This window comes from Acipenser ruthenus, chromosome 43, assembly GCF_902713425.1.
Source record: "Acipenser ruthenus chromosome 43, fAciRut3.2 maternal haplotype, whole genome shotgun sequence".
Taxonomy (NCBI): Eukaryota; Metazoa; Chordata; class Actinopteri; order Acipenseriformes; family Acipenseridae; genus Acipenser; species Acipenser ruthenus.
The window spans coordinates 2,609,749-2,622,149 of record NC_081231.1 but is presented as its reverse complement, the minus strand read 5'-3'; the positions used below and the strand labels follow the sequence as shown (position 1 = coordinate 2,622,149).

General features: G+C 44.2%; 1 protein-coding gene across 1 annotated transcript; it reads right to left on the bottom strand.

Annotated features, from left to right (window-relative positions):
* Positions 1 to 1,009: 1,009 nt before the first annotated feature.
* On the bottom strand, positions 1,010 to 9,748 carry LOC117398588 (potassium channel subfamily K member 1). Its single transcript, XM_033997567.3, has 3 exons — positions 8,872 to 9,748; positions 4,925 to 5,320; positions 1,010 to 2,661 (listed from the first exon to the last, which is right to left on the bottom strand). The coding sequence occupies exons 1-3, from the start codon at positions 9,209 to 9,211 to the stop codon at positions 2,411 to 2,413; spliced, it is 987 nt and encodes a 328-aa protein (XP_033853458.3). The 5' UTR covers positions 9,212 to 9,748; the 3' UTR covers positions 1,010 to 2,410.
* Positions 9,749 to 12,401: the final 2,653 nt, after the last annotated feature.

Here is a 12,401-nt window from a genome sequence, read left to right as displayed (position 1 = left end):
TTAAATAAAAGATCTAAATTATGTTCATATAGTTTTTTTATGTCTCAATCGTAAAATTCTAGGTGACGCAAAACTTTTGGCCACAACTGTATACTGTACATGCACAACTCTACAGACGACTGACCGCCTCCACTGTATCCACAGATAAAAATAAAAAGCAAAGAGAGAGATGAGAGGGAGAGACTGTGTGCTGAAGCACACTGTGTCCCTGGTCTGTACCATACCGAAGCTCTATTAATTTCTCTTGACAGGAATCACATTTCGAGCTGTCGTTCCTTTCAGGGCCAGGTCTCTGCTCAGCAGCTGCTTATTAACAAGTGGAGAAGCACCTCTGACAAACACAATTCAGAGGACCTGGAGCGCCCATCAAATCCTTTATGTTGACGGTTGATGCTCTAATATTGAGATCTGGTGTTTTTGGGAAGTTTGTGTTAATCTGCTTTGATGATGAGTTCAGGAGCTGCTATGTTACATTGATATATGTAACATGGACTAGATCAGATCAAATGTCTCTTTGTCTGCCACTTTAGAGGTTTGGTTTGTTTTGCTGGCAATACACTAGCTGTACACTAGATGGTGCTGGTGCTTACTTACCATATTCCTTCGAATTTAAGATGCAGCCCAAATTTCCGGGTTGAGTGTTTATAGTTACGGATGATACATCTTTTTAATTGTATGTATGTAAAAGGAGGAACAAAATCAGATTCAAGTTAACAATACCCACACAGGAGGCTGTGTGGTCCAGTGGTTAAAGAAAAGGGCTTGTAACCAGGAGGTCCCCGGTTCAAATCCCACCTCAGCCACTGACTCATTGTGTGACCCTGAGCAAGTCACTTAACCTCCTTGTGCTCCGTCTTTCGGGTGAGATGTAGTTGTAAGTGACTCTGCAGCTGATGCATTGTTCACACACCCTAGTCTCTGTAAGTCGCCTTGGATAAAGGCGTCTGCTAAATAAACAAATAATAATAATAACAAAACAAATACCAAAAAACAAACCAGCACTGCCTGATTGTCAACATAAATAAATGTATTGTTCTCTGTTTGATTCCAGTGTTGCTCATTGTGATTACACATTTCCTTCTCATTAACACAATAACACTCCCAGAAGTCTCTTCTTGTTTTGACACAGGTCTCAAATGAGTAGTTTCGAAAGAAACACATGTTACAGCAAACATTTATTTCCATTTTAAAACACGTGCCCTGGTACTACACTTGGTTAAAGAAACCTCTGTCTGATATCAGTGTTCTCAGTTAGTGTCTGAGTTCCTTGTTCACCAGGAGGGTGAAATTCTCCCCTTCACTGGCTTCCTTCCTGTCAATAACCAATCAGCTGCTTCCCCTGTTGACTGGCATGCTTTTAGCCAATAACATGATCCAGAAGGTGAAATGACACAGGAAGTTCAAGTATAACATACTTTCTTGTGAAAAAGGCAAAGCTGAAACTTCATTTAACTTAACATAGCACCAATGCCATGTTTTAAATGAGAATCCATGTTTGCTATCATGTGTTTCTTTCAAAACTGCACATTTGAGACCTGTGTAGCGAATGGAGGGGCAGGAGAGGTGTCAGCTACAATGACTTGAATGCCTAGTGAGGTCTTCCCTGCCATTTCCTTCCTGTGTTACATGTAATAGGACCCCTGCATTGTATCATGTGCTCTGTATAGAACAGATGTGTAAGAATCTATAACAACAATAATAATAATAATAATAATAATAATAATATGCACCCATCTGCATATATTAAGGCTGTAATTCCTTAGAGGGATAGCGCTCTTGTGATTAAGTGTTAAACTTGCAGATAAAGTTTTACAGGAAGTGCAATGAGGTGACTGACCCCCATTTTCCTCCATCATCACAGGCAGTACAAAGGCGAATGTAGCGCCCCCTACATTAGCCTTTGTCAAATCAAAAGGCAGTTACAAGGATTCACTGAAACATTATGAATCCTCCCAGCCACAGATACTTATTCTGCACTGGCAAGCTCACAAACACATGCAAATGTGGAGCATTCTTATTTCAAGACATGTTTTTTGGACGTCAATGTGTCGCCATTTTTTTTTTTTTTTTTTTTCAGCCTTCAAAACTTTGTGCTTTTTAAGTTTTTCAGTGACAATTTTGTGTGTGTCAGTTTCATGTTATTTAAAAAAAACAGAGCATTTGAGAATGAAATGCAGAAACAGGACAATCTATTCAAGTACTTTGTTAGCTTCAATCACTTGAAGTGGTAAAGCCTCTGAAACGTGAAGCTCTATATATTAGAAATGTCAGATCACTAGGAAACATTTTTTAGATGCTCTGCTGTACTGATGTCTCTGTCTAGGACAGTAGGTCAATGATGGATTTCTTTATCAGCCGAGGGGTAGGATTTCGCTTCAGTCCTGCACTGGACTCTGCCTGTCCTCGCTTCTCAGTGCTTGTCTGGCATGTAGCTGGCAGAGGACTGGGTATAGAAAGGCTCTCCCTGGTTCTTGTCCTCCCAGGGGGCTGGTGCAGCAAGCTCTTCCCTAGACAGGCTGTCATCCATGGGCAGCACAGTTAGCTTGCCCTCCTGCGTTTCCCAGGGGCTGCGGAAGATCTTCACAAAGCGCTGGATCCCCGGCAGCTCCCAGAACGTCTCGAGGACCAGCAGCATCCCGATGAGCCCCAGGATCAGGTAACCTGGAGCGGGGAGAGAGAGGCAGTGAGGGGGCGGCAGCCAGCTAGCAGGGGGGAGTCAGAGGCACAGAGTTTTCCAATTCCCGGGGGGGGGGGGGTGTCACTACAATCAGAAATGTAAATACAGTCACTGCTTTATTATTATATTTTACTTGTAAAGCTGAAGGAACACAGAGGCAGAGAGACTAAGTTTCAGGCCACTGCACGGCACACCAGGGTGAGACTTGGGGTTCGATACAGCGACCTCAAACTAGGTCTCCTGGAACCAGGTTTCAAACCACACTTCCTGAAAAAGGCTTTGTGTTCCTTCAGCGCTAACACTGTGAAATTGAAATCCACAAACCACCGATTGGCTAGCTTCTCCTGGCTGGCTCTGTCCCCGATTGGTTTGTGATTCCTCAGCCAATGCTCTCATTGGCTGGCTGGAACACGGTTTGTTTGGTAATGAATCTGACACCATTCGGTTTAAGATTTGAAAGTTTCCATGTCAGCAAGTTGCTTTACAGAATTAAACCAACAAATATAAAGAGGGGTGGCACAGCAAACAGAACGCGTTTGTGCACGTGTTGTCAATGTATTGTTTAATAGACTGTGTGCTGAAAGGACATTGTAACCAATGCAGCCCCATGCTCAGTATCTCAAGTTCTAGCACAGCAGGCATCATGTATCAAAACCTGTTCCGATTACTCCCACCATTCCCATCAGTAAATATGTCTGTTTTATATTTCACTCAGATCTCCATGAAGCTGTGCATATACACACACTGCAGTGTTCTCTGTGTGTCATTTTAACACTGGACAGTGCACTCCCTCCATGTGTTATTAAGTGCAGACTGTGAGATCAGGATTCCTGAATTCTCATGTGGCTTGTTAGCGCAGCCCTGCAGCTGGGTTTGATTCAATGTTAAATTTAATCATTTATTTGCAATAACACTTTTAAGTGTGGGCGGGACACAGTGGCGCGGTGGTTAGGGCTGCTGCCTGGGTTCGATTCCTGGCCTCAAGGATCTGTCTGTGTGGAGTTTGAATGTTCTCCCCGTGTTCGCGTGGGTTTTCTCCGGGTACTCCAGTTTCCTCACACAGTCCAAAGAAATGCTGGCTAGGTGGATTGGCCTCTCTAAATTGTCCCTTAGTTGCCCTGCGATGGACTGGCGTCCCGTCCAGGGTGTAGCCTTGCACCCGTGTCTTTCCAGGTTAGGCTCCGGCTCACTGCAACCCTCTATAGGATTAAGCAGTTACAGATAATGGATTTGTAACTGGGCATAATAACCCTAATTATAGGTAAGTACACATGCATTTGCTAAAGTAACTACTGTGTTACTAAGAGACACTTCATGCGAAGTGTTGCTTTGATTTGTGTATCAATAGGAACCTGTGACGAAGGGAACATTGGCGATGGGGACTTCCCTTCCCTAAACTAAAGAAAACAAAGTGTTCAGTGTCAGCACTTCCCACCGATACAGACGACAAGAGAGAGAATTCATTAGCAGGGCAGGTCAGCGCAGAGGAGCTGGTGTAGGAGAATCTCATTCTGTATTGCATAAAGAGAGATTGATCTTAATGGGTCGTCATGTACAGCCCTTAGTAAGTGCAGTGTTCCACATGCTCGCTAGGGGGATAGTGTACGGCAATCCTTTGCATGACTCATGGCGAGGATAGACTGTGCTAGGAGCTACCATTGCAGGGACCCGAGCGATGGTTAGTTGTAACTGAGGAATGTGTGAATATTTGTAAATACATTTTGGCCCTGTAAGTTATGTGTTAGATTAATGGGGTTATTTTGTTAGCTGCACCCTCTTTTAGATGTGTTCTTCAGAGGGATGGGTTTGACTGAGGCGTCCCCAGAGTGTCTCCCCTGGTAAAGGCACGGCCGCGTGGTGTGCAGGGTGTCATACTGTCAGGGGAGCGCAGGTTCGCATCCTGGCTGTACGAAGTCGCCAGTCTTTGATGGAGCATTGGCTCTGGTGCTCCCGTGGGTTAGGGATGCAAAACCAGCAGCGACTGTTTCTCCTCATCTCGCTACAGTGGACCCTGCTGGCCAGGCGGCCAGTGAGCTCAGAGCGGACACCTGCAGGGCTTGTCCTCCAGAGGCTGACCTCCGCTCTCGAGTCCCTGGGTGTAGAAGAGGAAGCTGGCTCGGTCATGGGATCGGAGGATGCCCGCTGAACCTTCAGCTATCCTGAGCTGTGTGGGGGATTTCTGCGGTGAGGGAGGGAAAATAATTGGACACCCTAAAATAAAAATTAAATTGCATGGATTTTACTCACAGGAGGTCCCAAACTCGTAGGCTTGCCGCACAGCCTGGCTCCTGGTCTTGCCGGGGATGTAGTCCCCCAGCCCGATGGTGCTCAGAGAGATGAAGCAGAAGTACAGCGACTCCAGGAAGCTCCAGTCTCCCTCCATGGCAGTGTAGATCGCAGCAGGGATGATGAAGAAGAACGTGATCATGAGCGCCCCCAAGAGGAGGGCGTGCAACACTGCCACCCTGCCGGCCGCGTAGCCCCAGCGCGTGTGCACATAGCGCACCGGCCTACGCGTCACGAACACCATGAGCCGCTGAACCAAGCAGGCAAAGATCAGCAGAGTGAGGGGTACTCCCAGCATGCAGTAGAAAATACAGAAGAGCTTCCCTCCGTCGGAGATGGGCACCGTCTCACCGTAACCTAACAACGAGAGGGACACACACAGCGCTCCAGATAAGGTGTTAGGTCACTGAATAATTTACTCTCCAATCTAGTCACTATGGGGTTAAAATGTATTTTGGCAACCTTACCTTGAAGTCATGAGTACATCCAATAAATACTGTACATACTTTAATGCCAGTTTATGCGGTGTGAATGAACTACAGCCTTACATTTGAACTGTAATGTTACTTTGAACTACTGTGCAAAAACTTGGGCTTACTTAGTCCTGCCTTAATATTATAGTCCGAGAAGTTGCTACTATTGATGTAGTTAGCTACTGCTTTCACAAAGTCTCTTTCCACTAGCACTAGGCTGTTTTGTATTGGTCATGTGTTTCTGGCAATTCCCAGGCATCCATTCTCTAGCTCCCACATGCAGTGTCTTCACAATTGACCGCTGAGACACCGGGAACCAACGAAATACAAGAAGCTTGATAACATGCGCGCTCCAGCTGTGCAGCAGAAATGCGATGCGAATTCGTTACCCATTCAATTGAAACATCATACATAATTCATATTTTTTCAATGTGTAAAACACCCAGTACAGAGATTATCTGGAGAGCAGGGAGAAGTGTTGCGAGGATGGAAAGCTGCGAGGCTTGCTTGACTCAGTGTGGAGGAATGTGTAAGAGAGGGACTGCCTGCTGAGTGCTGGCTCACAGTTTGCACAGTGCTGGAGGCTGGGAGCTTTGTACCCTCCTCCTCCTCCCACACTGCCCCTCATCCTTTAATCTCCCACACAGCTCAGAGCCGCAGAGAGGGGCTCATCTCGGACACACAAAGAGGCAGCCGAGCAGCATGTTATACAAGCAAAACTACAAACTTAAAAAGAATAAGGTTTGTGTGTGTTTAAAGTGTAAGAACATAAGAAAGTTTACAAACGAGAGGAGGCCATTCGGCCCATCTTGCTCGTTTGGTTGTTAGTAGCTTATTGATCCCAGAATCTCATCAAGCAGCTTCTTGAAGGATCCCAGGGTGTCAGCTTCAACAACATTACTGGGGAGTCGGTTCCAGACCAGACCAGCACTGTCAGTCTTGTATTGAGCAGTTTGAAATGAAATGATCACTCAATAACAATCTGATGTGATTTAATACAGAACCTGTCGTGATCAAACTAAAACATTTATATTTTTATAAGTGATTATTTGCCTTAACTATCTTTAATCCTTTCGATAAGAAATATTTCCGATTTCTGCTTTCCGATCACTGGCGCTAATAGCCCTGTGTATATCCAGCACTGTGCAGCTCTCAAGAAATGCGTTTTTATTCCTCATGTGTTCCAGAACCCAGGAGGCTGTGTGGTCCAGTGGTTAAAGAAAAGGGCTTGTAACCAGGAGGTCCCCGGTTCAAATCCCACCTCCGCCACTGACTCATTGTGTGACCCTGAGCAAGTCACTTAACCTCCTTGTGCTCCGTCTTTCGGGTGAGACGTAGTTGTAAGTGACTCTGCAGCTGATGCATAGTTCACACACCCTAGTCTCTGTAAGTCGCCTTGGATAAAGGCGTCTGCTAAATAAACAAATTATAATAATTACCCCGGCATGATGCTTAGCACAGCTGTGGCTAATGAAACTGCTGTTTCCCTGCCTCACTTCCCAGTTGCATACCCTGCTCTGAGCAATAATAATTAGTGAGCTTCTACAGAGAGAGAGAGAGACTGCAGTGAGTTTTAGTAAGAACATAAAGTTTACAAACAAGAGGAAGCCATTCGGCCCATCTTGCTCGTTTGGTTGTTAGTAGCTTATTGATCCCAGAATCTCATCAAGCAGCTTCTTGAAGGATCCCAGGATGTCAGCTTCAACAACATTACTGGGGAGTTGGTTCCAGAACCTCTGTAAAAAAAGTGCCTCCTATTTTCTGTTCTCAATGCCCCTTTATCTAATCTCCATTTGTGACCCCTGGTCCTTGTTTCTTTTTTCAGGTCAAAAAAGTCCCCTGGGTCGACATTGTCTATACCTTTTAGGATTTTGAATGCTTGAATAAGATCACTGCATAGTCTTCTTTGTTCAAGACTAAATAGATTCAATTCTTTTAGCCTGTCTGCATACGACATGCCTTTTAAACCCAGGATAATTCTGGTTGCTCTTCTTTGCACTCTTTCTAGAGCAGCAATATCCTTTTTGTAACGAGGTGACCAGAACTGAACACAATATTCTAGGTGAGGTCTTACTAATGCATTGTAAAGTTTTAACATTACTTCCCTTGATTTAAATTCAACACTTCTCACAATATATCTGAGCATCTCGTTGGCCTTTTTTATAGCTTCCTCACATTGCCTAGATGAAGACATTTCTGAGTCAACATAAACTCCTAGGTCTTTTTCATAGTTCCCTTCTTCAATTTCAGTATCTCCCATATGATATGTATAATGCACATTATAAATATCATATGTTTGTTAAAGAAATAAACGAAAGAAAGAAAGAAAGAAAGAAAAAAAGAAAGAAAGAAAGAAAGAAAGAAAGAATAACAACTTGGCTGCGGTGTGGAAGACACACGTCTTTATTGCTGTTTACTTCATTATGACGTCAGTCTTGTTTGAGAGAATTATTTTAAACTCCAACCATGTGACTAGCAGCCGGCTCAGACACGCCTCCTACTGTTTGCACGGCACTCCCACGGCAGCAGGTAAAGCTGGCTTTGTTTACCTCAGGTATTTGCCAGCCAAATTTACCTAACGAAATGCATTGCAAACTCTCTGTGTGATAGGTATGTGATAAGCCTCTCTAGTACATGAACGGAAACAGCAATTTCCGGTTTTTCCCGTACATTTCAGTCCTACGTCACGGTAATTGCTCATGCAATTATTTTTGGAAAAATTAAGTTCTGTGCCCTTGATATTAGTTTCCATTATTATACGTCAGTGGAACTGACTGTCCCATCTCTATAGGGATTCCAGGTGGGATTCCAGATTCAATCAAACTGACGCCGGCCTTTATATTCAAAATAAATGTCTATAAACGGTAGTTTCAGATAAAAGAATAACATGCGGTTCTTTGATTTGACATTATCTATACTTGTTTGAAAAAACAAAACAAAAATACTTCTTTTAAATATTTAAAACCCTCAAATGGCTGATGTGTTAAAGGTTGTGTCAAAAAACCGAGGTATAATTTCACAAACCGACATTCGTGATCGATAATAACGTGTAGATTATGCCTGTATGAATAGATAGAAAGCCTGCCTTTTCCGTAAACGTTTTTCATTTGGATTTACAAATTGAAATACTAAAATAAACTATACACTCAATGAATTTTTTTTCCAATGTTTTCAATGCATTGTTTATTCTAGTACTTAATTATTTAGCAGACGCTTTTATCCAAAGCGACTTACAAAAAAATAAAACAATATAAAATAAAATACATTTTTAAAATGTTTCATATAAGACGTAAAAATAAAATAGAAAAATAAGGCTACGGAGATTAATGGCAGATGAAAGACATATACAATTAAATTAACATTTAAAATACATAATTAATAAAACAACACCCCAGAACAGCCAGCTTTAATGGTTACGGGTGAATATATTCCTACCTGTGGTGGTGAGAAACGCACTGACGAAAAACAAGGAGGAGGTGAAATCGTAATTGGACTCGAGACTCCTCTCGTCCAGTGCCGAGACGCCGTATTTTTTGGCGAACAGAACTTTTTCAATAAAGGACTCCAGCACATCGCCCTGTACGCACTGGTTCGAGTCCAGAAAGGTGTCCCGCAGCGTCCTCAACTGCTCCCGTAGCTCCGTCTCCCGGGGCATCTCCAGAGCCATCAAAACCACAGAGCCCAGGGTTATATACCCGATATAACTCGCCACCAGTATCCAAAACGCTCTGGTTCGGCAGAACTTCCGAACCGACCCCGGTAATTCGACCGCCATCCTGACAACTGGGGGCTGTTGTGTTTGTTGTTTATGTAAAGGAAGCGTAACATCAAAAACACCAACAAAATAACACCAAGGTCTGTGGAGCAACCCGACACCCCTCCGTCTCCGCTTTCTTTTAAAACTTTAATTCGTTTTCAGGTGTGAAGTTTCTCAGCGTGTATATTTTCCACTGGCAAAATACACCGGCAGTATTGTGTTGACAATTCGTTCCCCACTGGGTGAAAAAAAAATGAATTTTTTTAAACGTAAAAATTGTATACAATAAGACGTCTTTTTTTACATTTAAACTATTCACTGGGCGTCTTCCTTGAGATTGGAGTCTCACCGACTCACAAGAGACAGCCTGCCGGGCACACCTTTTTGAAAAAAAGGCAGGACTTGAGGTGAACACCTGGCTTCAAAACTAGGTTGACTTTTTCATTCAACCACGGTAACAGATAATTACATTGTTATAGGCCTACCAACCCTGGTTCTGGGTACACTCCTGCTTTTCATTAAACAGTGCTGAGTTCAAGTTGCATATAAAATGTTACAGCTAACTTGAAATCTGCAGCTGTTTAAGAGCTGAAAACAAGTAAAAAGGTCTAATTAAGCAAATTAACAGTTCAATTAAGGGTCTAGTTAAGTGGTTGAGAGCCCAGTTGGAATGAAAACCAGCAGACACAGGGGGTCACTCCCAGGACCAGGGTTGGGAAGCCCTGGATAGGGTCTATGGGTTGCTGTCATCCAAGAAAGACCCACCAGGTATATATTTCTCTATGTGCAAACAGCACACTGTGCAAACACATAGGCTGGTTGCCCTAGGCAGCTATCATGAAGTCAGATGTTTGAGTGTCAGGTGTGATTTGTCCGATTGCGAACACACTGCTCCTCCCTGTATCTGAATCGCCACAGACGTTATGAACTCGGGCAGCTTGCCAACTGAGAAATTGTGTGAATTCCTTTGAAGTATAACTCCTGTGTTAAAACCAGTCCCATGTTAAATGTTCTCTTATGATGTTGTGAACACCCCAAGATGTGTCATTCATATCCTTTATATATTATTATTATTTGATTATTTAGCATACGCCTTTATTCAAAGCGACTTACAGATACTAGGGTGTGTGAACTATGCATCAGCTGCAGAGTCACTTACAACTACGTCTCACCCGAAAGACGGACCACAAGGAGGTTAAGTGACTTGCTCAGGGTCACGCAATGAGTCAGTGGCTGAGCTGGGATTTGAACCAGGGACCTCCTGGTTACAAGCCCCTTTTCTTTAACCACTGGACCACACAGCCTCCTTACCTGACTGCATGAAAACCAAAGGGTGTGAGAATTTCAATTTCTGCTCAGTAATCAGCAATATAGAAGATTTTCCAAAAAGACAAGTTTTTAATCTGATTGGGCGTTTTCTCAATTTGCAGGAAGCTATACAGTCTCCGTCACAAGCATGTACAAACAGACTCTTATACAGCTTATACACCAATCATCTGCTTCCCCTGTTGACTGACATCTTCTCAGCCAATAACATGAACCCGAAGACACTGCTGAGGTTTCAATGGGTTTCAAAGTGAACTCCCCCTAATAAAAGTTCCCCATAGTATATCAGGGTACAGTTCTCCCATGGTTATACTATGCATTATTTACTATATTGTGTTTACCATGTTTAATATGCTTACCACACCTCTCTGGGCTTTACCATGCTTTCATTGTGCTTAAAGTGAAGACAGACAGGAGACAGTCATTGCTTCTCTCTCCTGTGCTGTGCTTGTCTGCAGCTAAGCTCCGCTCTATGGAAGCAGTCTGGGACCGGTTGCATAGCAACTTGCCTCTGCCTCCATGGCAACGGGTCGGCTTGCTCCACTGGTGTGTTGGTAGTGACTGTCTTAGACAACAAGCTTGTCACTTATTATTATTATTATTTATTTCTTAGCAGACGCCCTTATCCAGGGCGACTTACAATCGTAAGCAAATACATTTCAAGTGTTACAATACAAGTAATACAATAAGAGCAAGAAATACAATAACTTTTGTTCAAGCAAAGTACAAGTGTGACAAACCAAAATTCAATAATACAGCAGATAATAGTGATAGTTACATCAGGATATGATTAAATAGTGATAGTTACATCAGGATGTGATTAAATACAAAGTACTACAGGTTAAACACTTGGCAGATTACAGTATTCTGAAGTACAGGATTAAATGCAGTAAAATAGGGGGCAGATAAGAGCAAAATAAAGCACATTTACATGAAGGGTGATAGTGTCCCAGGATACAAACAGAGGAGTTCTACAGGTGCTGTTTGAAGAGGTGAGTCTTGAGGAATGTGGTCAGGGACTGGGCAGTCCTGACATCTGTAGGAAGGTCATTCCACCACTGCGGAGCAAGGGTGGAGAAGGAGCGGGCTCTGGAGGCAGGGGAGCGTAGCGGAGGTGGAGCCAGTCTTCTAGTGCAGGCGGAGCGGAGAGGTCGAGTGGGGGTGTAGGGAGAGATGAGGGTCTGGAGGTAGCTGGGTGCAGTCTGATCAAGGCATCTGTAGGCTAGTACAAGAGTCTTGAACTGGATGCGAGCGGTGATCGGGAGCCAGTGGAGCGAGCGGAGTAGTGGAGTAGCGTGGGCGAAGCGAGGCAGAGAGAACACCAGGCGGGCAGCAGAGTTCTGGATGAGCTGGAGCGGACGGGTGGCGGACACAGGGAGGCCAGCCAGGAGGGAGTTGCAGTAGTCTAGGCGGGAGAGTACCAGGGCCTGGACCAGGAGCTGGGTAGCATAGTTGGTGAGGAAGGGTCGGATTCTTCTGATGTTGCTCAGGAAGAATCGGCAAGTGCGTGCCAGAGTGGAGATGTGCTGGGAATAAGAGAGGCAGGGGTCCAGGGTGACTCCAAGGTTCTTAGCTGAGGAAGAGGGAGAGAGTGTGGTAGATTCCAGAGGAACAGAGATAGAGAGATCAGAGGAGGGGGAGGAGGAGGGAAAGAAAAGGAGGTCAGATTTAGAGAGGTTGAGTTTGAGGTGATGCGAGTGCATCCAGGAGAAAATAGCAGACAGACAGGTAGAGATACGGGAGGAGATGGTGGAGTCAGAGGTGGGGAAGGAGAGGAAAATCTGAGCATCATCAGCATAGAAATGGTATGAGAAACCATAGGATGCGATGAGGGGGCCAAGGGAGCGGGTGTAGAGAGAGAACAGGAGAGGACCCAAGACTG